Here is a 25,622-nt window from a genome sequence, read left to right as displayed (position 1 = left end):
AAATCGACATTGCTACCTTGGCTACACCTATGAAGGACATCGCATTCAAATGAAGGCCATACTTTGATTTATCGCAACATTACCTGCAATCTAGATAGCCCCCACTCCTTTTGGATACTGCTAAAATTTCATAATCTGGGTTGTATTGAGCTAGCTAACTGTGAGAGAAAGGAAGGAAGATCAAAATAGGAAGGAAGCAAGGTCCTATTCGCCTGAGGCAGGAACGGTCTCAACATAATCCTTAGAAGGAACCCTCTGTTTTGCTCCTGATCAAGCCAACCAAAAGTTCATCCCGACTTTCTTCAACCTCTTTCAAGTTGACGTGCGATATCCAATCATTCACTCTCTCTTTGAGAACGTCGACATCTTGAGAATCCATGTCAAATTCATGCCGGTGCATGTCATCCAACCATGTTTTCAATGCCGGCCCCAGATGGTCCATGAAATGCTTGAAGTCTCCACCACCCCCAAGGGTGTTGGTCATGATGGGGCCAGACAAAGCCCAACGAAGGCCAAGGCCAGATGTCACGGTTTTGTCTAATCAAGTTAGAGCAAGTCACACACATTCGTTCAAACGGGTAATACTAACCAAGGTCTTCAGCTGAGACGACTCCTCTCGAGATGAGGCTATAGGCTTCAGCACAAACAGCGGCTTGAAGCCGGTTCGCGATAAACCCGGGGGTCTCCTTCTTGACGAGCACCGGATCTTTGCCTAGGCTTCGGTAGAACTGGAGCGCAGTCGTCACGTACACATCACCTGTTCCTTGGTGGGGAACTACCTCCACAAGGGGTACTAAGTGTGGGGGGTTGAAGGGATGGCCGATCAGAATACGGGCTGGGTTCTTCTTGCATTCAGTGACAAATTCCGATGAAGGGAGGCCGGAGGACGATGATGCGATAACCACGTGCTCGGGAGTATTTGCGTCCAAATGAGCGAAAAGACGTCGTTTAAAGTCCAGCCTCTCCGGTCCATTCTTATGTTGAAAGATCAGTCAGCAACAGCCTCGAAGAAATCCCTTTTTGCAATGGCCAACTCACTTCTTGTATGAGATCTAAATCCCCAAGATGAGAGTCGATATCCTTGACAAATGTGAAATTGTTCAAGTAATCCTCTTGTGTCACCTTGGCATTGGGTAAGGTTGACCAATGCTTTAGCAAATAATCACGGAGTTTGCCATCAGCTCCTGGTGCCGGGTCCGTCACAATGACCTTCAAGCCCCTAGACAGGAACAGTGCCGTCCAACTAGCGCCGATGACACCAGTGCCGATCACACCGACAGTTCTAATGGTAGGGAGAGCCATGATTTTTGACTTGTTAGGCGTTGATTCTGACTTTTGCGTTTGAATTGAGATTGTATAATGATTGAATATGCGTGCAGTGAAGCCAATAAATAGTCTATGAGCCCCCGAGGTGACGGAGCAAGTTAGAGAAACCGGAGTGTGTGTACCTAATCGGGAAGAAATGTTCCCCGGAAGCGTTTGTTGGCTTCCGCGATTTCGAAGCCGAAGTCCGAAAGAAACCAGCCAATATTCTATGATACCGAGCGTGCCGGGTTCCCGAAGGTCCGGGGTTCTAGGAATTTCCCGCAAATTCTTTGAATTAAAAAACCTGCTTCAACAAAATTCTATGGAGAAGTGTCATTTTGGGCAAAGCCGACACATCCGGTGCCGTTTCTAGCCTTCCGACCTTGGGAGCTAGGAACGGGAAGATCATATCTCACTGATTGTTGTGTCTTGTGACGTACGATGGGATATATAAATACTTCTGGGCCACCAGAGATGTGGTATAGTAGTTGTCCGACTATAGGAGCTGCATGACCAAGATTACTTCATCCTTGTCTCCATTCTAAATCTCCGTTCTTTTTCTTTTTTCCCCTTGACAGTGATTTTGTGGCAACAACGTGCTGAATTCACAATGCCTCATCCACACAAAACCAAACCGAGCACGGATATCTACGGTCCTGGGACTTTCATGGATACGGAATTTACTCCAGTTCCCCAGGATGCTGCTCGGATTTTTGAGTATATTGCAAAGAACACTCCTGCATTCACTCAAGACAAAGAGCTTTGGGATACAGTCAGGTTTGAGGGTAGCTCGCTACCGATCATTCCTGGCCCAATCAAGGCCCCTCCCATTGCAGCTGCCATACATGCCATGTGTGGAGTTGTAGCCCACGAAATTGTCGAAGACCGTGACGGCACATCGGCGCGTACCCAGCAGGTTACTGTTAACACCGATCATGCTGGTATTTGGCTGGGAACGATTTTTGCAGCTTCCGTGGAAGGGAAAGACTTATCTGGACTGGTCAGGTCACGTCAGCTGCCAACTCTCTTTCAGCAGGATTTCGAGCGAGGTTGTATGTCCACACCGATCAAACAACGATCTACTGCTATCTACAAGACAAAGACTCCGGGCGTTTGGTATCAACTTCACGGTTCTCTTGATCCCATACCGGTCCTCCGATCTATGGGAATTGATCCCAGTTACCCTGCCAAGACTCTAGATGAAGCTTATGACTACATCAGCCGGCATGTGGAGCAATGGACCGCAGACGAGTTGGAAATGCACAACGTCAAGAACGGCTTTTGCGGTAGCATCTGCTTTACCGCCCAAGGATGGTCAGACACGGTGATGGGAAAGAGACTTGCGGATCACCCACTAGTCGGCTACTCTCGACAGTCGCATGCGATTCCGACTCCTCCAACCCCCTTGCCCAATATTTCGGAAGATAGGCGGCCCCTGGCAGGTATCAAAGTGATTGAGCTGGTTCGCATTATCGCCGGTCCTGTCATTGGCTGCACTCTCGCCGCTTTCGGTGCCGATGTCATTCGCGTGAACTGCAGCCGCTTAGTAGACCTCAACGTATGTCGCAAATTTCTGGCCTACTCGCGCTCGAACTTCTTTGTACTGACTGATAATGTGTAGGCTTTACAACTTACCCTAAACATAGGGAAACGTACTATCGATATTGATCTGACCAAGGACGAAGACAAATCACGATTGCGGGCACTCCTTGAGGGTGCCGATGTTTTTGTTCAGGGCTTCCGCCCCAATTCGATCGCAAGGAAGGGCTTCGGCGTCAACGATCTCCTCGAGATGGCCGGCAACCGGGGTAAGGGGATAGTGTACGTTGAGGAGAACTGTTACGGCCCTGACGGGCCGTACCATGAAAGACCTGGCTGGCAGCAGATTGGGGATGCAGCCTCAGGATCGTCCTATGTGATGGGCCGGTCTTTAGGCTTCAAGGATGGTACTAGCGTTCTTCCACCGCTTCCAATCTCCGATATGACCACTGGCCTTGTGGGTGCTTTGGGGGCATTTATGGCCCTCCGGGATCGGGCTCGACATGGCGGTTCATATCGTGTGACAAGCTCTTTGGTAAAGTCCGACGCGATTGCACTGGAGCCCGAGATCGGTCTTTACTCGCCGGAGGTTGTTGAACAAAGCAATCAGTTGTTCAAATGGGGTCCCATCCACCCTTCCCATTTTGTGATAGAGATCCTTCTCACTGTCATGGATGGATGGAAGAGGGTATTTCCCCAATACTTTGCATCCGGAACTGAATCGCTCATGACCAGTTTCCAAGATGGGCCATGGGGTCACATGGACACCCTGAAGCCTGTGGTGCAGTTGAGCAATTCGAGCATGACACCTCGCTGGTTGACACCTGCGGTTCCCCATTGTTATCATCCTCAAAGCATACAATGGCTGTAGCTTGCTCCTCGGACAGGTCTACCATGTGATGCCAATGGTGGCGGCAAATTGTGACATTGCAGACTAGCGATTGGGTTGGATTTACTGTTCAAGTTCATTTGCCAAGCCTTCGGGATGATGATTGTGCTCTTGTGATCTGGAGCAGGCTTGAGGATAGCAATACAGTGTTCAAGTCAATTGCAGTTAGTGTATGTGAATAGTGTCGATACTTGTTCGGATTCTATGTCCAGTTTCCCTCTTAGCCCAGATATATTCTTCCATTAGCAATCATACAGTTATGCGTTCTCGTTTCTTCCCATCCTTGACCTCGTGTATAGGCTACTGTAATTGAATCGAGAGTGCTTCAGATTAGGCCTTACTTCCATGTGTTATCTCGGTTCAATGATTTGCCATACGACTGCAAATCAGCTAGGGCTTCTCATGAGGAATTGACCCAAGGTAGACTTCAGCCCATACGCTAGCATAGACCATAACTATGCCAGATCAGTAACGATCTTGAACCTGCTGGGACTAGAGTTTAATGTTACATTGACCTGGTGGTCATAAATATACTTAATTCTTTATATATCTAAATTTAAACATCATATGATGCATTCAATATGGCAAAAGAATCTTCAGAACTTTAGTCCAATGAGCTTCTACTGCTGGACTGGTAATCACCATCTTCCAGCAGACCTTCTGGGTGAAAAAGAAAGGTCTGATGTTTTGGATTAGTCGAGGCTATGCTTGCATTCCCCATTCTTCAGCCGGGCCGGTTTGGTCGTCCAGCTGTGCAAAAAACAAAGGCCAATCGTTCCAATCAAACGCATAATTCTCAAGCCAAGCCATGTTTCCTAGATTATTTTGAGGCTCTTGTCCTTCCATGGTTGCATCTTGAACCATTGTGCTGTCATAGTTGATTGCGTCTTGCGAACCTTCTCCGGCGGCGTAGTCTGTTCCAGAGCTGCGCATATCAATATTTTCTTGTATCAATTTGAGAACGGAGCTGCACCTCGAAGCCAATGTAGTATACTTTTCATAATCTTTGAGAATCCCACGAGCCTGTTTCAAAAGGTCCTTCAAACGAGCGAGAGAAAAATGTGCCACTATCTGTGGGGACATTTGAGCTGCAAGCAGAATAGTTACGGCCATGTATATATCTTATAATCGTTAGCCACACCGTTGTGCCTCATTTACGAGAGTAACTCACATGAGACAGTGTACCAGTTCGATGGTAATATATACGCTTGCGTCTGCTCTGGTAAATTTCTCATGATGAAATCTATCATATCCTCAGCAGCTTTGACGCACTGAATTTGGCACTGAAAGACCACGTATCCAATGGTTTGATCTTCCGAGTACAAATTGACACCAGGAGCATTGTCTGCCTTTGGATGGGGCACCTGCAAAAGGAACGGCCTGAAAAGGAGGAGGCGGACAGAGAGATATCTTCCAACAAAAATTAGTCCGCATTTCACATTCCCGGGTATCAGGATACAAACCGGCCGCGCAAAACGTTTGCTTGACGTTTGATATGCTTTGTCGGCGTCGGATCTTCAAGATCCGATGGCATTCGAAAATAAGAGTGAAGGTTTTCGGTCCAATTGCTCAGCTCCGACTCGATTCTAAACAGGCTCGTGAATTTATCGAAGGATAATGGTGAGCCCAAGTTCACACCAGTGAAATTTCTGCCTAGATCAGAGTCGGCTTTGGAATCACTGGAGTTATAGAAGGTTTCCAACACGTCTCCTATGATGTGATGTAGTCGGCAGAATGATATGTAGAAATTCACCTTCGAAGGTAGAGCCATATTCCCAGTGCCACTGGCGAACTCCATTGAGTGTAGCACCAAAGTATCCAATCCTTGTTTTGCAACAGCTTGGGGAACTTTGAGTGCGCAGCCAAAAGTCATGGAGGCAACCCTATATAGAGTTAGTTTGCGCATTGAAAATATCCACTCTTCATATTATACCTGTCCATGATAATACAACCATTCCAAACGCGACACGCAAGGTCCCGCTCACGTAAGTCTTTGATGGATTCTATTGTGGCAGGTAAATGCAACCCCAGGTCCTGTGCGATATGAATCGCCATGCCAATGCTTCGGAAGGATTTCTGGGGCATTTTTTCATGTTGAAGATACACCGCTGTAAGCAAAAGGATTTGAATGATTTCAAAATTGTAAATTTCCATCAGTTCGTAGGACATTAATCCTTGAGCTCTCTCAAAAAAAGTAACCGAGGATTGATACCGAGAGGTAGGTGTTTGAGTCTGAGAAACAACACAAGATATGGCGAATATCATATTGAGAAGGCAGTGCAAAGCCCTCTCGTTCATAGAGATTTCTCCATCTTTGGTCCACAGCGTCTCGTATGCGTTTTCGATAGACGATCTGTCGAGCCAGGGGTAGGCGCTATCCACATAATCCCAATATACACTCAGTAAGTTGTCAGCCACCTTCCTTGTAGGAAGAACAAACTGCATCTCAGAGGGTTCTCTGCTAGGCTCCTTTTTCTGCAACTTCGGCAACCTTTCGAGCGGTCTGGGCGAAACTAGACTGCTTTCTTTCCCTTTGTTCTCAAATCCTCTTTTTGGGCGTGTCGCATTTCCAACTTCGTGCAAGATATGCGCCCCACTAGATGCGCCAAAAAGGCTGCCGTTAGGTACGATTCCGCTGTACAAGCCAGTCTCATCGTTGTCTTCATTTTGAGAACAGTTGTTTGGAGATTCGCTCCTGTATCTCGGCTGTTCGGTGTTACCGAAGCCGCTGTCGATCGTAACCTTCTCTCTGGCAGTATCTGAGCTGCATGTTGGTCAACGCGTCAGCTGATCTGTAGATAATAGACCACGACAAGTGAGCCACAAGGCAAGCATCATAAGATGCTTGGCTGTTATATGTTTTAAGGCTGAGTCTATTCTATGTACTTACTGTATACCTGATGAGGGAGAGACTCGATCAGCCTCGCGGTATATACATACTTGCGAACTTTGTTTCCTTTTTGAGCAAGACCCGCATACTAACACGACAAATATGAGCACAGTATCGATCGCACCCTGTCGAGTTCGTTTAATTCGCTTACCTGGTCTAGCACCATCGCATTTTGTTTTCTTGGCTTTACAAACGTTACATGCGATGCTGATCTTGAAACGTTTCGGTTTTGGTCCTCTCGGCTGTTCTTGTGGGGAAGAGTTTTCCATATGAAATGAGAACATCATTCTGCGACCAACATATTGGAAAGGGAGAAGGTTGTTGAATTCGGAAGTCTCCTTCCGTTATTTCTCGGGCCGGGACCCCGGGATATCCGCTCTATTATGTCATCATTTGTCCCCCGGGGCCGTTCCAACCTTAGAAGGATTAAAGTTGTGACACACCTCCAACCTCTCACGAGCTTGAGCATCCAGTTAGCGATAGAGCCCATTTTGCGACGCTTCGTTCCACATATGAGACAGGTAAATCCAGTGGGTTCTAGATCATGGCGGTCAACGGCGTTTGCCTCTGGTATTCTATGGTTGCCTGCATATCCAGGCCAGTCCAAGGCAGGCAGCCCTAATTGATTCTTGGCCGTTTGCTGGATTGTTTGCACTTGACCCGACGGTATAAGGCATAACGCAGGACTCGGCTTCTTTTTAAGATACGTACATTCATCACAAAGGAAAAGAGATATATTATTATATACATGGAAGGTATATCGGCCCAATTGTATCTAGTTATAGTTGATGGTCTCCAGGGTTGTTTTATCATCCGAAACAAAGTTGACGTCGTTATTTGTATCACCGAGGCCCGGCGGAGGTTGACACATCAACAGATCGGGTCACTCCTATGCCATCAAATGTTAATGTCGGCGGAGCTCCTTGCTGACTATTACCGTGGATGATTGTCTCAATCTTCGGATTCCCCTGTGCATTGTACATGAGTACATCCTCGTCCGAGTCCGCCGCTAACACACTCATTTGATTCTTGCTTCGGTTCCCTGTGCCCTGGTTTCGCATCGTGCTCATTTTGTAGTCAGACTCGAGGGTTGCTTTGTTACTGGAATATTCGTGGTAGATGCGGATGATAAGAGCCGATAGGGAAGGGAGACAGGTGCAGATAATGCCGATGGAGACTTCCGCGTTACTAGAGAGAATGTTTTGGTTAGAATGTTTGGTCAAAAGAATAAGCTGAGAGGAACATACCCTAGCATATTGATTCTCATAAACGCACGAGAAACATCCTTCGACTGTCCGGTAATGACAATAAGTGCCAACCTGATGATACTGGCTGCAACAGCCAGGCCACCCGCCCCCAAAATACCCATAACCCGCATCTTTCTCTTTGTGGACATTTGCAGAGTCAAAGTCAATGGTAATGGCAAGATGAGAACGATCATGTCACTGACGACACTGACGACAGCATCAGCCAAGATGATTGATGTCTGGTCTAAACATGTGCCGTCAATACCCTGGTCCCAGAATTTGGCGATGGGGCTGCAGATTCGGATTTTGACGATGACAGCCGGGATGTAGTAGGCCAACATAATTCCCATAAAGATCCTAATAAATATGACGCATTTTCGGAAGGGGCTGAATACACGAGTCATGATCCAGAGGAGGCACACTTTTGTGAGATAGGCTGTTGGCCCATACATGACCATTGTTGCGTATATAGTCTAGAGAGTCAGAAGTCGGGATGATCAATTGCGCCAGTGCTTTGCATACCTTTTGGAAAGGAATCTTGTTCTCATCGGGGACGTCCAACCAGTGTAAACCTCCTCCATAATGACCCACTGTCCTTGCGTTAGATACAGCCTGTCGCCCGTGGTACTAGAGACATACTGAGGAGAGCAATGATTGAGTAGCAGACGCCGAGAAACTGTTCGAGATATCTTGTTAGCCTATGTTGCCCTCTTTCCACGTGGTAGTCCTACCCAGGCAATTGTACATGTCCCTAGAAGGCTGTTAGCATTTTTGTGCTCTGTGCCCCTCACGCAAAAATTTCACTCACAATCCTCCTTCCCGAATCCGCTGAGAATAAACAATCGAGTATAAAGACGAAGACCGAAGAAGACTGTCATGCCAATGATACATAATGACTGGCAGGCATAGTTCCATTTCTGCACACTCCGGTCAATGGATGCATCCTCAGAGCCCCGTTCTAGCAACGACACAAGATGCATCATGGATTCCTTTAGAATTAGTAACGGGGGTCAGGTGTTTCAAGACAGCCCCGTCTTTTAAACAATAATATAATGGCCTCTTCAGCCAAGATCCTTGGTTTAAATTTTAAACCGACATGCTTTACGAGCTGCATGATTGAAATCGGGCTATTGATCACCCACGATCGGCTCCCCCGAAACAGAAGAACAAACATACCTTTATTATCCGCCCACAAACAGAAACAGCTAGCCGGGGCTAATTATGCACGAGGTCCGTGAAAAATAAAATGTTTGACAACAATTCGTTTCTTAACAGTATTGTTTCCCAACTTTTTTTTTGTCTTGCTTTGGCACTACGATGTAACATGTTCATACGTCTTGTGCAAACATCGTACAATGTGTATCCCCTGGTGCACGGTAAAGAAGTTGCACACAAAGTACATGGTGGCGTGCATCCAAGCTTTCATGCTGTCATTTAAATGACACATTGTACATACAGGACCTGCCACTCAACCTAACTACATAGTTATCTTCCTAACAAGAACATGTTTAAAATAGCCGAGATCAAGTGAAACGGAATATTTACAGCTTGAGCTCAGTCTAAGCATATATATGCATAAAAGGCTTGCATATTCTCTGACGACATTGATGGCCTTCAGGTTGTAAGTACTTTTTTCTGGGCTTGAAATTGAGTTAATCTATACGGGAAGTGGATCCAAACGGCTCCGTCAACCATGATTGTGCAGAGCATGATTTCCCGAAGTCCTTTGACCCACGACGGCATATTTTGGAGATGCAGGTTCGTCAACTAAAGTGGGACTTCCATAGCTTGTGGATCGCAGGGGTCTGTCCTCTGCAGGATGGTGGAGAGTTGGGTAAATTCTGGCAGCCCGGCCCCGAAGGAAAACCAAAGTCAAAAATACGAGGCAAAATCCACATTTGAGTAGTGTACTCTCTATTTTACCTCTGCTAGGTAATTGCACCGCATATCACTATTCATAGTGTCTGCTAAATGGCTATTTAAGCGGGGCCTGTTTGCCGTGCCGATGTGTACATCGTAGTTCCTTCCGCTGGTACGCTCGCTCCGAGCCTTCGGCCCACGATTTCTAACATAATGTACCACGTATTCATGACAATTTATCACCCCCGACTTGTCCTCGTTGCTCCCAAAAGCGCTTCTTTTGTACAATCTAGTGGGGCTAGCATGACATTTATGTACTTTGTACACACTTGGAGCGGGGCAGCACCACCCGACTCAATAGCCGGTCAATAGGGCTTACATACTAGGGAATCCTGCCCAGGTGCCGGCAATGACTACGGAGTTCGGGATATTTGATTGACTATGTGATAAACCATTGGATATACTATTGCCATGTTGTACTCCGCAGACAATTTGGACCTAGAAAATAGCCATCACATTCGGAGGCGAGGAAACCCCACCGGGCATATTCAAAGGCACAGATGCCACGAAAAAGCTCCACCGCTGGAGTTCCTGGCAGGTGCGTGCCAGCGCCTCAAGATCGAATAGTTCCCCTGTTATCTATGAGTCAATAAAAATGGACCTGCGAAACTCGGAGGAAAACACTCCGACAACTTACCGATCGGCATTCCCCATCCAGCAAGTACATATTCATGGAGGAAGATGTCAGGGGACTGTGGCGGGTAGACCTGTGGGTCTGTCAGTTGATTTCCTTGATCGGCTTGCAATATACTATTGAGAATTCTGGATCTATGTTTCTTATCGCTCACCTCCCAACTGATTGCATCACTTGCGATGGCGGCGAACCCGGTGTCCCACAACCAGCGGAGGACTTCCGTGGTCGCCTCAACTCCAGCATGCTCTGGGCTAGGGTTATCCGAATAAGCTTGTTTTTGGGCGTCTGTCATGGACGTGTCCCACTCCTTGGTCACTCCTACACGGACGAAAAGAATATCACCCTTTTGGAACGTGATGTTGTTCTCCTTGGCAATTTCGAGGATGTCGGCAAATCGCACTTGGTGGGTCGAGAATGTGGTGTATTTAATCCCCTTTTTCTCAGCCCAAGTAGCGTAATCAATCAATACTCCACGTCCTATTGAAATGGTGTGAGATAACATCAGGGGATTCATGCGAAGGGGGTGAGTACCTGCAATGCCCTCTCGGGCCCAATGCTGGAGACCAATTCGATCATTTTGGCGATCAGTGATTTCCTCACTGGTTGTTCCACCATAGAACACACGTTCAGACTGACCAGGTACTGTTTGAGAAAAATGGCGGAGGCCGTCCCACTGGCTACTTTGCTCTGTCAAACAGTCAATATATTGTAAAAAAAAGAAACCGAAGAGAGAAAAGCAAATATCCTCTCGACTCACGTGGGTTCATAGTATAGATATCATCGAATGCCACACCTCCCAGAAGAGGCACAATCTCATGGTGACATGGCTGACGGTTGAGATTAGGAAAATCCAATTTTGTCATCTCCCATCCCATCGTCACGCGTCGACCACATCTGATCTCACTGGCGGAAGCCGCGGCGACGACTTCAGGGGTAAGAATAGCTAGTTTTCCCAAACCCTCTTCATAGCTACCTGGCTTTCCTAGCCAAACCTGTTTCGGATTTGGGAGCTGGTCAAACGGGGTGTCAAAGGGAGATTGGGCCATCGTTCCGTTGTCCTATTGTCTGTTTCTGCTAGTCGTAGTTGTGAACAAAAAATATACCTTGTAGGGCGCGGGATGTCGCAGTCTCTTGCTAGATACGGAGTAGAGCTTTGTGCGATGAACTAGCATGGAGCACATGGACCTTTTTCTTGACATCGTAGTGGATATGTCATTTGTGGACTCAATAGCCTCGGACCGGTTCCGCGCTATTGACTCCGCAACTGCACCCTTACGGAGTACAACATCCAACACACATCGTACGGCATGTTGGAGTCGAATTTTACTCAGCAAATGAGCATTGTTTAACTTCTAACATATTGGCAATATGCAATTTCAGAGTCTGGACTCAAAGTTCCTGTGCCGTGATCGGCAAGCCAGTCGTATTCTCAAGAACTTTATGCAGCTCAGTGGGCCACAACTCCACAGAGCAGTACCCCTACGAGGCCCCCCTACTTGGGGTCGGCTACAGACATGCTAAAATTTCTCCCTCGTTCAAACCTGATGCTGGCATCCTTTATTGTATACCCTTAATTTATTGAGAGCTGTAAAAACTACAACAGACCATCATGGGTAGGTTCGGGTCTCAGACCAGTTCCTATAACAGGCTGGTTATCGTTTTTGTGGCCATTGGGTCAATGGTGAGCTCGCATATATCTTCACATTGCAGTTATTTACTAAGCTTACACAAATAGACATATGGATATTGCTCTTCGATTATCTCCAGTACAATCGGCCAGCCGGGATGGTATGCCTACTTCGGCCTGCCCGCTGAGGGTGAACCGGGGTACGCGACCATCACTACCCCCGCGATCTCGACAGCAAACGGTGTTTTCAGTGCCGGTGGTGCTGTTGGTGCACTTTTTATGATGTGGTCGTGTGATTTCTTTGGCCGAAAGGCAAACATCCAGTTTGGTGCCTTCTTTTCGCTATTCGGAGGAGCACTGCAGGCCGGCTCTAACTCACTGGCGTATGTCATTTCTTCTGCTTTAAAATTGGACTGGCGCTGACAACTTTCAGTATGTTCCAGGCTGGCCGCTTTATTTGCGGTCTTGGAATCGGTATCCTTGTAACCGTCTGCCCTATGTATCTTTCCGAGATGTCAAGTGCTCTGCGCCGTGGCTGGCTTGTCGGCCACCACGCCATTTTCCTGGTGTTTGGATATATGCTTTCAGGATGGGTGGGTTATGCTTGCTACTATGCAACAGGCTCTCTGTCTGAGTTTGGCTGGAGATTCCCTCTCGCCTTGCAATGTCTGCCCGCGTTGGTGCTGCTTCTGGGATCTCCTTGGCTCCCGCGTTCACCTCGCTGGTTGATTTCAAAGGGTAAGCTCGACGAGGCACAGCATGTCCTCATCCGGCTCCGTGAATCACCAGATGATCCGAACAACTTGGCCGCCAAGGAGGAGTTCTTCCAGACGAAAGAGCAAATCCAACTCGAGGCTGAGAGATTGGCTACTTACGGCAGCGTGTGGAAGGCTGTCTTCACAAGGAAAACATACCGAAAGCGAATGGCTATCGGTTTCCTTACCCAGTGGGGCGCTGAATTTGGCGGACCTTTGATCATCGTGAGTGTAGTAATACCTTATTGAAAAGTATATCCCACTGACAACGGCTAGAACAATTACGCCGTTCTTCTATACACAAACTTGGGCATGGAGGGCGGTATGCCTCTGCTCTTGAGTGCTGTATGGCTAACAACAGCTGGTGAGGATCAACACCCAGTATCTACTATGTACCCCGTTTGCTAACTTGGCATAGGTGTGATCTACAATCCTCTAGGCGCCTGGCTCCATGATAAAGTCAATTCCCGGCGCGGCATGTACATGATCGGCTTTGTCGGCATTATCATCTCTACATCCTGTCTGGCTGCTATGACCGCCCAGTATGCTGGTACAACCAATAAGGTCGGAAATGGATTCGGTATCTTCTTCATGTACCTTTATCTGGCCTTCCAAGGGTGAGTCAAGCTGCGACATAAAAATCGCTGAATATGAGCTAACATTTCTGCAGTACTTTCTGCGACACCACTATGTACCTCTATGTTTCGGAGATCTTCCCAACTGAAATCCGTCCAATTGGCATGGGCTTTTCTCTTTTCGGTCAATTTGCTTGTGAGTTGTTCCTTACAATTTCGCGTCCAAATTCCAACTGACATACCTAGCCACCCTCATACTCTTGCAAACTGCCCCCATGGGTTTCGGCAACGTTGGCTGGAAATACTATCTTGTCATTATTTGCTGGTCTGCATTCTTCATTCCCGGTATTTTTTTCTCCCGATCGCATCAAGATCTGCCCGTCAACTAAAACTTCGCTAACAAAAATTGTAGTCATCTACTTCTTCTTCCCCGAGACTGCTGGTCTCACCCTAGAAGAAATCGCCAAGAACTTCGGCGAGGAGGTTGCTGTTGACCTCACCGGCGCTACGGACGAGGAAAAAGCTCGGCTCGACCATCAGCTAGCCACAGGTGAGAACCTACAATCCATGAGCTCGCAGCTAGAGAAGGAAACCAAGCCGTTGTCAACAGACGAGGCTGGGCAGAACGTGTCGAAAGCAGAATAAACACATAATTTGAGGATATTTGGCTCTTGAGTAGAGAGTTGCCTGCCGAGGTTGGGGCTATGGTTGACTCATGTCTTATAGTTATCGAAACAGGAAAAAATACCCTGCGCTGCATAAGTGGTTGACCGGGACCGGGGATTGGTTGGATTCTTTTTGATTTTAGATTCCGTTACCTAGGTAATCCATAATAACTTTAGCTTATAAATCATCATGAAGCCGTTTTCTCGAGGTTGAAACTCTTAACTCTTATACTTTCGATATCAAATTTGTCTTTAAATAATAATGGGCTCAAGTTCGAAAGTGACTTTATTTCCCTGGGATCCCAATTCGGACGTCCATCTGAAATGTCTCGTGTCGCAGCGAATCGAATGCAGTTGGCACCAGGAAGAAGTTGAGACAAAATGGAAGAAGCAACAGCTCAAAGGCGAGAAGTGCATTTATTGGATTGTAAGTCCCATTAAATATTACTCTTTCGTTGTATTCAACACAAACACGAGTCGAATATGCTTACATTTTTGGGAAAGGTCCTGCCATCAGATGAGTCACAAACGATATCGCCAAAAGTAAGCACAACAGCGCAACCCAAAGAAAATAACTAACACGTGACTACTAGGAAGATGAAATGCTTCAAGACACAGCCACAGCAATCAACGCTGTCCCACGCCAGCCGACAAAAGAAAGCTTCATCCCTATTGGCCACATTTCACTGGATTCCAAGAACCCCGATGCAGAGCACATTGAGCTTGACCTGCCGACCGAGAACATCTTTTGGATAAAGACATTCTACGTCAGGCGGTCTATCCAAGGCCAGGGAATCGGGCGAGCTGCAATGGATGAGGTCGAGGCCATGGCAGTCCGAGAACCACTACTAGCCAAGATATTGATGCTAGACACGGTTCAGAAAGATGATCAGAAGAGAGAAGAATTTGCGAATGCAACATATGGTGGTGTTCCAAAGGTAAGTCCGGTTATACAGTTTGATCTCCTCTGTCAAGTAACTTATCGTCTGCAGACTACGAACGAGGAATGGTATGCTCGTCGAGGTTACCAGTTGATCAAGACTGTGCAGAACTATTATCAAGTCCAGGATAAGAATGGGAAGGTTTGGGAGACAAAGACGGTCTTCATGAGAAAGAATATTGCAGGGGGTCAGTAAAGGTAATAGTATATATATCGTGTCAAAAACGGTTCTAGTGATTGATATAGTTTTCAATTGTGCCTCTCGTAACATGGAATCTGCAGTCCCAGTAGAATATATAGAAAACAATAGATAAATATATATTCTCCAAGCCTCGATAGCCATCGGATTATGTACTGACTGTCTGGTTTTCTCATACTTCGGACTTCTTAGGTATGGCACGCTAATCCTAATTTGGACAAGGCAAACTGCCAACCTTCGCGGGTATCAATTTTCCCGCCGTCGTCACGAGGTCCCTTTCTTTCATTAATCAGGTACCTTTATGCGTTGTTTCTCAAGCCATGAGAAACGACGATCGGCGTTCTGCATCGCCGGCAACGCGCAAAAATGGCACTTTACAGTCGTGTGAACCCTGTCGGAGATCCAAACAGCGATGTGACCATGACCGGCCGGTTTGTCGCCGATGCACCGCAAAAAGAATCAGCGATAAATGCTTTTATCATCCAGCTCCGATGACTAGGCGGAGACCTTCCGATCCAGTCAATCCTGCGATAGTTTCTAGTCGACTGACCAGTCAACCAACCTCAAAGTAAGCATATCCTGCAACGGATGATCGGCCCATACTAATATGTAGAAACAGTGCGTCCAGCCCGGGCTCAGGCTCACTGGGGAATGGCCGTTTCTTTGCGCCATTGGAACCACCCTCAGCTCTTCCTGGATATCTGGGCTCGACCAGCTACTCTGCGGTTTTGACTGAGCATCGTAGTGAGATTTCGTTCGAGCCTGAAGAGAGCACAGATTCCTCTGCGGGGTTAGTAGTGGAACCCGATCGACTCCAATCCGGGGTTGATGTACTGCGGTTTTTGTATAATCTCACTGTGTGTGATATCCTGATTGCACGGTTCTATGTTGGGACATGGAGCAATATCGTGCCCAAAAGGGTAATGGACGGACTTCTGCGCTCGGTGCGCGATATCTTTGATGGGTTCTCCAGTGATCCGACGGCACAACTACAAGAGTTGGCGAATCAAATATTTCAAAATACCTCCCGTCCGATGCGGACGCACAAGTCAATGTCAGTTGAGGAGTACTGTTCTTCTTTCACCGGTCGCAACCTCCGCTGGGAGGCCCTCGGGTCTATCTTCGCTCTTTGCGGAATGCAATTGGTTATTACGCTAGACAATGACCCCGACATTATGCAGGGCTCGGATGACCCTCGAGCAAAAGACCAGTTACTAGAGCAGGTAACTGTGATAAGTACAATATGCCTTGGTTTCTGTGACCAGACATCGTCGGCAAACGAATTACTCGCAATGTTACAATTCAATGATGTTATGTTGCGAACACAACAATATGGTGATTCCAGTAAGGTTTTCCCTTTCTGTATGATCCCATCTCCTATCGATTTACTGACCACCTGTTAGGCTATCAGGCATGGCGTCGATTGGGTGACCTGGTATCCACCATTTATGCAGCTGGGCTACACTTAGAGACCAATGGCATTGAAAATTGTCCATTCTTTCTTCGCCAGTGGCGGAGGCGCTGCTTTGTTGCTTCCTTCTACATGGACAAAATGGTAGCAACATTTGTTGGACGACCGCCACTGATGAATGGTCGATTCTGCACACTTGCTGCTCCATTGGATCTGAGTGACGAAGTCCTGGTTGCAGGTGGACATGTCCTTAGCAAGGCTATTTCGGAGCTAAACAGCGCCGGATGGAATACTCAAGGGGAGTTACACCCAGTAACCCCAACTCGCCTACGCTATCAGCTGGCTATCATTAGGGAAGAAACTCTTGAGGTTGTACTGGGGACTCGCGAGCAACACAATCTAATCCAGAAGTCCGAGTAAGTATATCTTCTCCTCCAAATCACATGTTTACTTAATGCTGACATGATCAATTTATAACAGAGAGATCCAAGCAAAATCGCGCGCCATATGGGAATCCGCTCCGGACCAGCTTCGATATGACCGGCGATCGAACGACCATTTCCATGATGGGTGGCTTACGATAGTCTATTTCTATTTGGATTATCTATACACTTGCTTTTTGCTCTATCGAGCAGTCGTCAAGCACACGAACACCGGACAAGCGGATCTTTGCGACGTATCTCGTCGGGTGCTAGCCATTGTCATTCAGATTAATTCGTTTCGAACCCCAATGGTCGATCTAGACCGGCACTTTTCTTGGATTGTATGTCATCCACGGTTACCATTCATGGGATGGAAGAGAAACATTTACTAATGAATACAGGTCCTTACGTACGGTGTTCCGTCCGCCAGCGTCCTTCTCCTTGAACTCCTGCACCAATCTCATGAGCCCGGTCCACACGCCGTTCCTCTCCCGCGCGCTGAGCTGATCCGCAACCTCAGCGTGTTTATTTCTTTCCTATCGTGGGTCGCAGGCCCCGGTCACGGCAACTACCATACTTGCAAACAAGCCGAGAAAAAGCTGTCTCGCATCCTTGATCAGCTACTCGACCCACAGCCTGTGCAGCAGCATGTGGTGGACGATGTCACAACAGGCCTCCACAACTTCCTCAATTGGTCGAACTACAATACGATCTGGGACTTCAACACTGATTATATGCCTCTTACGGAGGGATTTGCGCCTTAAACATTGGTCATTATATTATCATGAAGCTCAATCCGAGGCAAAAGATGTATTCATGACGTCGTTATTGTATTACTCCCTCCCCTTTGATCTCTGGCTGGTATCTGGTCATACCACCCACAGATAATCGTTGCGGGGAGGTGTGTCGGCCACATAATAGGCCCGATGACACAGCGGGCAATTGAAGTGGTCACCCAAGAACCACTTCTCCAAGCATTCCCGGTGGAAAACGTGCAAGCACCGCAGTTCGCGAATCTCCTGCGTGCGGTCTACTTGCTCCAAACAAACCGCGCTAAACAGAACGTCAGCCACTACTCTGGCGGCAAAGCAAGGTAAACAAACCAAACGAATTGTCCATCGACGGCCTCAGACAGCCCGAGATTCCCCTTTGTGGTCGTCCACCACTTTTCGAGCGTGCAAGTTGGCGAGACCTTGTCCAACTTGCGCAATCGCTCACTGGGATTTTTCCTTGATCTCAGGAATGACTGCCTGTCCCGGCGGTTGATGAGTATTGTTAGACTGGATGATACAGTTAGAATGAGATGGACTGGCATGGGTTATGTAACATGTAACACCGCCGGAGGAAATGTATCGGTGAGAATGGGGACGGATGGAGGAGACACACAAGAGATAACATGCGATAACATGCAAAATCGAATCTCACTCACATCAAACTAAGCACGATGAGCAGCACCACCCCAAGTCCGATGCCCAAGACGATGGCCATATGGTTCTTCTTCAGTTTCGCGTCTTCAGCCATCTCTCCGAGTCCAGGATTCTTTGTTGCACGAACGGGTGGTCAAAGTCGCGTCGATGAGATGGGGGTGATGGTGACCAAGGTCGAAAGCGAAAATGAAAGACCGGACTCAAAAAGGCTTTGATACCGACGTGTCAGTGATCATAAGCTAAAAGTGGGTGTCACAGCCCGGTCGCCGCACCGGTTCAGGGAGTCTGATCGTAGTATAACACTAGACTAGACTTTTTCGAAAAAGAAAGAAAGAAAAAGAAAGAGCCGAAATACCAGTCAGCATCCAAGGAACGAGTCAATATGTAGAGGTCTGAGAATGTCAAAAACTAAAGGAGATTCCAAGGATGTAAATGTAATGAACACAGGGAATATCAATTGATCTGGGGATGATCTCCATGTCCAAGCGTCAAAGCGGGGAAAGAGACGTGGATCATCATACGATGAGCTATTATTTTCCCTCTTATTTGTCTTATTTGGCTTATTTAGGTATTGAGCAGCTCCCTGTATCGAACCAATCAACAGTGTGAGATGGAAGGGATAGGCCCGCGGGCGGAATGTTGATCGGCTGGATTGTCCTTTTGTTGATCATGGGATTCACAGAGATACTTGAAACATAGGTAGATGCCTTTTTATCACCCCGTATTTGCCTAGCATTTGTCTATTAGTCTATTGGTTCTTTTAGCTTCGTATATCCATGGATTTCTCTCAAGATTAGTGTGGGAATCAATCAGATCCATGGATTATATGCCAGATGACTCGGTTTTAAACTCGGCCAAGACTATATCCCCACTGCTCCACTCCCCTACTTTATCATTGCAAGGGTCGTATTGCACTTTGATGGACACATTCTTCGAACATTCTAACTGGCAATATTGACTCTTTTCTGGTATTCTAGACTCCTACTTTATTTTACCATAGGACTATTAGGGTCTAGATCTAAATCCAACTGGGATCTTGGATATGTCCAAACAGCTACATCTGCCATCTTCTTGCACGGTAGGCTTCTGTCGAAGTAATGGATTTCATCAGAGTCGCATTCGGTTAGTGTATAATTTACTTATTAGCAGACCTGCATCTTCTACATTCGTTACAGATATGCTTCTCCCTTTCTTGTCTAGCAGTTGCATTTCCAGTTGATGTCATGCTTATATATGTGTTATTGTTACTTCTTTCTGTGGCTTGCTTGCTCGGCGTACGACTACCGAGGGGCAAATCAATACTTTTGGTTTCTTAGTCCGCACACTCGGCTTGGTAGACTGGGACAGGCATGGACATCAGACCGATGACATAGCTAGCAAACATGTAGCCCACTGTGATCATTTAGGGGCTCTAAGTAACCGTTTATAGGTCGCGCACCGATCAAATATAGGAATGTTCCTAATTGGATGACGAATTCATGGTCGAAGCGGTCTATACATGTAGTTAGTCAATCTTGTACAACATACGAAACCAATTACTGCTGTCGAAAGCATTAGCATTTTTGCTTCTTTCTTCTGATAGGCTCGGGGTCTGCAGAACCAGGGATACAAAACAAGTTTAGAATAGATGTAAGGTTGAATGTAGTTAGGTACCTACATGTAGGTATATAAGAAAGACACGACCAATGGGACTATGCCGCTGGCCCATGGATGAAGTGATTTCCCCCAAACTCGATCAGAAGTTTCGATTCCCTAAATGGGTCAAAGGGGTCAATACCTAGGTAGTTACGCCCAGGTCCGAGCATTCCAGTCTGTGACTATTGTTAAGCAGGCTATCAGGCTATTGGCTGTCGATATTTGAAGCTCTTTGCTTCTCTGAGATGGGGTGCTACTTCACCGGTGACCCACTGCGCACTAGAGGTGTTACAATTGGGAATCTAGCCATGAATGCCCTCTCGTCGCTCATCTGAGAACACTAGAGAGACGAGATCTCTTTTCCCTTCTTAACATATTAACATTTCTTGCAAAATATCATCCGAGAGATCACATTCCACCACGTGCAAGTCTTCCTCGTGGGGTCACGTGAGGGCGCGTTACCACGCGTTGGGCGCTCACGGGCAGATCAGTTGAAATAATGCAAAGAAGGCAACCAGGGTGAATGCCATTGTTGAACCATCTGTGGTTTAATCCGAGCTTGGGAAATTTCAAATATGCCTGTATCGAACGCGAGGACACGCGCTTCACGCAGATAACTGTATAGACTACTGCAACCTCATACCAAGTGTGGGGCCAAACCACCTCTACCAGCCCAACGCGTCAATATAAACAAATGTAAAACTAGAATTCCATTCGAGTAGATAAGGTAATTCAGAACTCAAAAAGGGTCAAGATCAAATCAAATTAGAGAAGAGTTTTGTGTGTCCAAGTACCAAGTACCTCGGAGGAGCACTTTGTTACTAGCGCGGGCCACGTTCTTTCTACTCCGCGTCCACACCGCGACGCGATTCCATACCGTTTTCTGCATGCCAGCCTCACGGCTTTTCCATCCTCTGTCTCTTGTCAATTTTTATTATTGATCTGGTGATCGGGTGTCCTTGTTTCTTTCCCTTCACCCTCCCAACCCCTCCATGCTCTCTTAAGTATCATGTCTGATCCGGAGCCTTCGGTGGCGATCTCATCCTCGCCCTCTCTCCCGGCCACCGACTCCAATCCTCTTAATTACGCTTTCCTCGTTCATTCGCAAAAAACCCTCACACAGAACCTCCCTCCTCGTGTCGACAATAAACTGTTAGCCCGCCAAAAGCGACGTCGAACTAGGTATGCTGTTATGGGTGTGGTCCATACTATGAACGCGTCAATTAACCCGATATGTTCTATTTTGCAGTCCGGAGGATCACGCAGTCCTCGAATCCGAATACCAGCAAAATCCCAAACCAGACAAAGCAGCCCGCACAAGTATCGTGAACCGCGTCTCGCTCGGCGAGAAAGAGGTCCAAGTATGCGATGCCAAGAGTTCACACACAAAAACCACTTCTAACTGGCTCACAGATTTGGTTTCAAAATCGCCGCCAGAACGATCGTCGGAAGTCCAAACCCCTCCAGCCTCACGAATTACTCGCCCCGCGGTCGGGCATGCTCGATTCATCCGGTCAGCCTTTCAGTGATGATAACTCGTCGACGGAGCCAGGGTCTTCAAGTGGGGCAGAGCAGTTTGACATCAACGACCACCGCGAGGAAATGGCATCAAAACCATGGCACGGGGGACTGTTGCAATTTTCAGATGATTCGGACCCAGTGACTGAAGATAAAGATGAGCATGAGCTGCCCCAGAGCACTCAAACAAGCGTCGCAACAGAGGCTGCTGAGGATACTCCGCCCACCACACAGGAAGAGTTTTCCCAACTGGTGAATGACCACTCAGAAGACTCTCTTCTGCAGGTACCAAAAAGGAAACGTTCAGTGTCGGATATCCGGGGCGAGGGAGAATATGAGCAGCAGGCGGCAACCACACAAAATACACAAACCACACCTACCAAGTCACCCCCATCGCTGCGTTTGTCGATGTCGTTTGATGGAGAGGCTTTGCTACGCAAAGAGGGCGAGCTAACGCCGTCTCCACCTAAGGGTCGCAACGCCTTACGCATCGCGATGTCATCGGATGGAAAGGCAGTAATCCGCGGAGAGAACGAACCATCACCGTCCAAGAACCGCGTGGCTATGTTCTCAGTTCGCCGAACAAAGATGTCAAGCCTGCGACGTAGCAGCAGCGCCGTCTTCCCAGCCACGCCGCGGGCAGGTGTGACCGAGAAAGATCGTGCTTTCGGTCGCTCTCGTGATCCACGTAACTGGGAATCATTCTGTGACACGGACGCAAGAAGTGCTTTATCAACACCAACCAGCGGGCCGAACGGTTCTCCGGGTCTTTTCCAATCTCGCAGCCAGCGCTCATTACCGCGGAGCGCCTCAGGGCGGCACAGTCTCGCTGTCCACGGCGACCCAAACACGCCAATCTCTCAGTCTATGGGGGAGAAGAGGCGGAAGCTCGCCCGCACTGTTTCATCTCTAGGGCGACTAGAGACAGGCCGAAACAAAGCGAACATGAACCCATCCAAGTTGTCCAAGCCTCTATTTTCCAAGTCCGGCAAGCCGGATCTGGAGCAAGACCCCGGCGACTCTGACAAGGAGAACTGGGTTCCAGGTACGCGATCAACAAATATTCGTCGTCGCAACACTTCACACATCCCACGACCGGTCCTCCGCGATGCTAACCGTAATCGCGGTCTCGGCATCTCGACCAACGGCAAACGCAATCGACCACTCCAGACCGGCTCACAGGGAAAAGCCCCGCCAGAGCTTAGTGCAGAAGTCTCGGCTTTCATGGCCGGTGGGTCGGGGGATAGTCAAGAAGATGACCTGGACTGTGTGCAGGGTCTCCTGTCGTTGAGCCAGGGGGCCTGGCGATAAGGAAGGGATGCATGCATGATTGATATATTGACATTCCGAAGCGCCATTGCCTGTCATCTTTGCAACTGTTTATTTTTTATTTCCTTTGTGATACTGATTTTCCTTTGTTCGGAGCCTTGATGTATTTTTTATTTTTATTGTTGTCTTCATGATGTGTGCTTGCAAGCGGTCTTTGCCACTGTCACGTGAACCCTGTCCATGATATACTTTTTATTCGGGCCTGTTCTTTTTTTTTTTCCGTTCGCTGCATCTCTTATGCATATGGATCTACATGGTTCTTTATCTTTCGTCTATGATGCTTTACTCGGTGGACCTGTATGGTCCTCCTGGCCTGCCGTTGATGGGGGGCTTGACTGAACAAATGTGAAAGCGAAAGCTCCCGAGAAAGATACTAATCCTTGAATGAATCCAACGACCTGAAATACCTTATTTAAGTATGAATGAAAATGTTCGACTTGCTGGGTCCATTGTATAATCGACACACCTCGTGCCTTGTAGACACGCAGGGTATCTATCTGTCTCTATCACGCTATGTTTCCAAGCTATAGTTCTTCAAACAAGACCTAAATCTTTATCGATTCCTCACGTAGCTACATGTAGTATACAGCCTCCCCTCCTTAAATCAAGACCCATCCCCAGTAGAAGGCAAAGAATCATCCTTCACCCCCATCCCACCAACCTCCCCAATCCCAACTCCACGACAAACCAACCTCGCAACCCTCTCCCCACTCCAGAACGCACCAGTAGTAGTACCAAGCGCCACAAACGGCGCCGTATGCTCCCCAGCAAACCAAAGTCCCCTAACCGGCCCAATTCCATCCCCAGACCTAAGAACCTCAACATCCACATCCGCCTCCTCAATCCCAACCTGGAAGTTACAATATGACCCATTCCCAGCAAACACATCCTTCTGCCACTGCGTAGCAAGCAGCGCAACCGGCACACAATCTGCGTTCTCCGCGCTGTACCCGGGGAGTCGGGAGTAGAAGGGCTGCAGTGTTTCGATTAGGGATTCTCTGTATTCGGGAGATGAGGGATCTAGCTCCGAAAGACGGTTTATTATCTCACCGCCGCCGTCGCCGTATGTGTAGAAGAGGAGAGTTGGGTGAGCGTGTGGTTCTGGGAGTGAGGCGAGTGAGATGCATTCTTGGTTCCATTCTATGTTTGCTGGGTGGGTGGTGTAGGATGGTTCGAGAAATTGGGCGAAGACGGTGTTGGTGGGTTGGGTTTGGCTTTTGGTTGATGAGGTGCTGGTATTGTTGGTGTGCCAGAAAGCGCGCGGGAATGTCACGTAGACCTTTTCTAGTCGGCCGTATGAGATGTTGTTGATCGCTTGTTTCAGACGGGGTGGGAGAGCGGGTGTGAATGCTGAGGTGTTTTGCTTGAGCCAGCCCAGTGGACATGTTACGACTACTTCGTCGAAGTCGTAGCTTGTTCCTGTGGATGTTGTTACGGTTACTTGGTGCTTTGTTTGGGATTCATTGTTGCGAGGTGGTGCTTCGATGCTTGTGACCGGTTCATTGAGGCGGATATCCGCTTTTGCGATGGCGGATTTTGCGACGTGTTCTAGGATGCGCTTGTATGTAGATGCCACGATGAAGTTGCCTTGATGGATGATGTTAGAAGGTCTGATGTGCAATTGGGGATGATTTGCTGAAGGCACATACTCCCATCAACGCATTCTTCCAGACGGAAGAATTTCAAGCTCTGCTTGTCGGCCTGATCACCAACATATGCTCCCCAGAGCCTACAGGTATCGAGACAGAGCTGTTTCTCTTCATCTGAGAAGTTGGTTTGCTGGACTCGTTCGCCGAAGAAATCGAACAGACTTGTCTCGATGGGGATGCTTTCTCCATGGTGATTGCTGTATTTGAAGGCTTCTGCTATAGTAGTCCATACAAACTCCTGGACTTTAGCGTTCACTTCATCGTTGATTGGGTGACCATCTCGCGAGTATGAGATATGCCTTCCACCCTCAGGATCATACATGACGGTTCCCGTTTCTTCCGCTATGGTCATGATGGGGTTCTCCCCCGCGCCATGAATCCAATTAGGGCCTCTGAATCGAGCATTAGCCGATGGATACTTTTCAAGTCATCGTCATGTTGGGGTACATACAGATCCACTACATGGCCTCCAACTGTTGATTGGTGCACCTATCGGACGGAAAAGTTAAAAAAACGATTGATTGAGATTTTGCTCCCGGGGTAGAAAGAAGACATACTCTCCCACCAATGCGATCTCTTGCTTCTAGGATTGTTACTCGGGCCCCATTTTGGATGAGGATGTCGGCGCACCGGAGGCCTGAAATGCCTGCGCCGATGACGCCGATATGTGGACTTGAGGCCATGCCGTGATTCCAAAAACCAATTTGGGATATGCAGTTGAAATTTGGGTAAATTGAGTAGACACGATGAATATGGAAGGTTTGACGATCAAGTGAAGATTCTGGATGTCATTGGGTGCTCGGATGATTGGTTACCGTTCTCCACACCTGGGCAGACGCCCTTACCAATGCCAGCTGCCAGCTGCCTACATTGTCCAGGAGTGGTTACAATTGGTCTACCCAGTTTACAAAAGGATGAATTATTTTGGGAAAGGCCCAATTCCATTGATAAAGCAATTCTGAAAGACATCGCATAACAGATGCTGGGTCAAATGAAGGCACCGCAAAATCAGAAAAAAGGACGGGGCTCAGTTATGACCAGCATAA

The 25,622-nt window shown here is 47.7% G+C and overlaps 11 protein-coding genes across 11 annotated transcripts; 5 read left to right on the top strand and 6 right to left on the bottom strand.

Annotated features, from left to right (window-relative positions):
- Positions 1-139: 139 nt before the first annotated feature.
- N7471_004998 (Dehydrogenase multihelical) lies at positions 140-1,332 on the bottom strand. The gene is made up of 3 exons (XM_057277717.1): positions 1,039-1,332; positions 590-974; positions 140-537 (listed from the first exon to the last, which is right to left on the bottom strand). The coding sequence occupies exons 1-3, from the start codon at positions 1,300-1,302 to the stop codon at positions 242-244; spliced, it is 945 nt and encodes a 314-aa protein (XP_057137327.1). The 5' UTR covers positions 1,303-1,332; the 3' UTR covers positions 140-241.
- Positions 1,333-1,915: 583 nt separating this feature from the next.
- On the top strand, positions 1,916-3,715 carry N7471_004997 (uncharacterized protein; the record flags this gene model as incomplete). The annotated part of the gene is made up of 2 exons (XM_057277716.1): positions 1,916-2,863; positions 2,927-3,715. The coding sequence occupies 2 exons, from the start codon at positions 1,916-1,918 to the stop codon at positions 3,713-3,715; spliced, it is 1,737 nt and encodes a 578-aa protein (XP_057137326.1).
- Positions 3,716-4,435: 720 nt separating this feature from the next.
- N7471_004996 (fungal specific transcription factor domain-containing protein) lies at positions 4,436-6,789 on the bottom strand (the record flags this gene model as incomplete). The annotated part of the gene is made up of 6 exons (XM_057277715.1): positions 4,436-4,854; positions 4,905-5,143; positions 5,197-5,616; positions 5,667-6,497; positions 6,674-6,711; positions 6,775-6,789. 6 exons carry the CDS (start codon positions 6,787-6,789, stop codon positions 4,436-4,438), a joined length of 1,962 nt encoding a protein of 653 aa, XP_057137325.1.
- Positions 6,790-7,465: 676 nt separating this feature from the next.
- N7471_004995 (putative integral membrane protein) lies at positions 7,466-8,850 on the bottom strand (the record flags this gene model as incomplete). Its single annotated transcript, XM_057277714.1, has 6 exons — positions 7,466-7,811; positions 7,871-8,343; positions 8,393-8,460; positions 8,510-8,546; positions 8,602-8,621; positions 8,679-8,850. 6 exons carry the CDS (start codon positions 8,848-8,850, stop codon positions 7,466-7,468), a joined length of 1,116 nt encoding a protein of 371 aa, XP_057137324.1.
- A 1,378-nt stretch (positions 8,851-10,228) lies between these two features.
- N7471_004994 (uncharacterized protein) lies at positions 10,229-11,470 on the bottom strand (the record flags this gene model as incomplete). The annotated part of the gene is made up of 5 exons (XM_057277713.1): positions 10,229-10,362; positions 10,428-10,497; positions 10,579-10,901; positions 10,956-11,111; positions 11,182-11,470. The coding sequence occupies 5 exons, from the start codon at positions 11,468-11,470 to the stop codon at positions 10,229-10,231; spliced, it is 972 nt and encodes a 323-aa protein (XP_057137323.1).
- Positions 11,471-12,033: 563 nt separating this feature from the next.
- Positions 12,034-14,026, top strand: N7471_004993 (putative MFS sugar transporter; the record flags this gene model as incomplete). The annotated part of the gene is made up of 8 exons (XM_057277712.1): positions 12,034-12,105; positions 12,160-12,434; positions 12,485-13,031; positions 13,083-13,170; positions 13,225-13,423; positions 13,477-13,577; positions 13,628-13,726; positions 13,794-14,026. 8 exons carry the CDS (start codon positions 12,034-12,036, stop codon positions 14,024-14,026), a joined length of 1,614 nt encoding a protein of 537 aa, XP_057137322.1.
- Positions 14,027-14,244: 218 nt separating this feature from the next.
- On the top strand, positions 14,245-15,232 carry N7471_004992 (GNAT family N-acetyltransferase). Its single transcript, XM_057277711.1, has 4 exons — positions 14,245-14,473; positions 14,551-14,589; positions 14,640-14,984; positions 15,039-15,232. The coding sequence occupies exons 1-4, from the start codon at positions 14,309-14,311 to the stop codon at positions 15,180-15,182; spliced, it is 693 nt and encodes a 230-aa protein (XP_057137321.1). The 5' UTR covers positions 14,245-14,308; the 3' UTR covers positions 15,183-15,232.
- A 319-nt stretch (positions 15,233-15,551) lies between these two features.
- N7471_004991 (putative C6 transcription factor) lies at positions 15,552-17,782 on the top strand (the record flags this gene model as incomplete). The annotated part of the gene is made up of 6 exons (XM_057277710.1): positions 15,552-15,616; positions 15,685-15,753; positions 15,805-16,529; positions 16,589-17,012; positions 17,077-17,359; positions 17,420-17,782. 6 exons carry the CDS (start codon positions 15,552-15,554, stop codon positions 17,780-17,782), a joined length of 1,929 nt encoding a protein of 642 aa, XP_057137320.1.
- Positions 17,783-17,887: 105 nt separating this feature from the next.
- On the bottom strand, positions 17,888-18,539 carry N7471_004990 (putative RING finger domain protein; the record flags this gene model as incomplete). Its single annotated transcript, XM_057277709.1, has 3 exons — positions 17,888-18,071; positions 18,122-18,298; positions 18,448-18,539. 3 exons carry the CDS (start codon positions 18,537-18,539, stop codon positions 17,888-17,890), a joined length of 453 nt encoding a protein of 150 aa, XP_057137319.1.
- A 2,525-nt stretch (positions 18,540-21,064) lies between these two features.
- Positions 21,065-22,909, top strand: N7471_004989 (homeobox domain-containing protein; the record flags this gene model as incomplete). Its single annotated transcript, XM_057277708.1, has 3 exons — positions 21,065-21,262; positions 21,330-21,441; positions 21,494-22,909. The coding sequence occupies exons 1-3, from the start codon at positions 21,090-21,092 to the stop codon at positions 22,907-22,909; spliced, it is 1,701 nt and encodes a 566-aa protein (XP_057137318.1). The 5' UTR covers positions 21,065-21,089.
- A 622-nt stretch (positions 22,910-23,531) lies between these two features.
- On the bottom strand, positions 23,532-25,259 carry N7471_004988 (flavin monoamine oxidase family protein; the record flags this gene model as incomplete). Its single annotated transcript, XM_057277707.1, has 4 exons — positions 23,532-24,514; positions 24,577-24,968; positions 25,028-25,065; positions 25,134-25,259. 4 exons carry the CDS (start codon positions 25,257-25,259, stop codon positions 23,532-23,534), a joined length of 1,539 nt encoding a protein of 512 aa, XP_057137317.1.
- Between the last annotated feature and the right edge of the window lie 363 nt (positions 25,260-25,622).

The sequence above is a fragment of the Penicillium samsonianum genome (genome assembly GCF_028829775.1).
Source record: "Penicillium samsonianum strain IBT 33392 chromosome Unknown utg000003l_segment0_segment0, whole genome shotgun sequence".
Classification (NCBI taxonomy): Eukaryota; Fungi; Ascomycota; class Eurotiomycetes; order Eurotiales; family Aspergillaceae; genus Penicillium; species Penicillium samsonianum.
This window is presented reverse-complemented; position numbering and strand designations above follow the sequence as displayed.

What these genes read in the sequence shown, in the direction of transcription:
- N7471_004998 (XM_057277717.1), bottom strand. Translation starts at nt 1,302, where the DNA reads ATGGCTCTCCCTACCATTAGAACTGTCGGTGTGATCGGCACTGGTGTC. An exon ending in ATTTAGATCTCATACAAGAA is followed by an intron (nt 975 to 1,038) that starts GTGAGTTGGCCA and finishes TTTCAACATAAG; the next exon opens with AATGGACCGGAGAGGCTGGA. An exon ending in CGTCTCAGCTGAAGACCTTG is followed by an intron (nt 538 to 589) that starts GTTAGTATTACC and finishes TAACTTGATTAG; the next exon opens with ACAAAACCGTGACATCTGGC.
- N7471_004992 (XM_057277711.1), top strand. Translation starts at nt 14,309, where the DNA reads ATGGGCTCAAGTTCGAAAGTGACTTTATTTCCCTGGGATCCCAATTCG. An exon ending in AGAAGTGCATTTATTGGATT is followed by an intron (nt 14,474 to 14,550) that starts GTAAGTCCCATT and finishes TTTTTGGGAAAG; the next exon opens with GTCCTGCCATCAGATGAGTC. An exon ending in CATATGGTGGTGTTCCAAAG is followed by an intron (nt 14,985 to 15,038) that starts GTAAGTCCGGTT and finishes TATCGTCTGCAG; the next exon opens with ACTACGAACGAGGAATGGTA.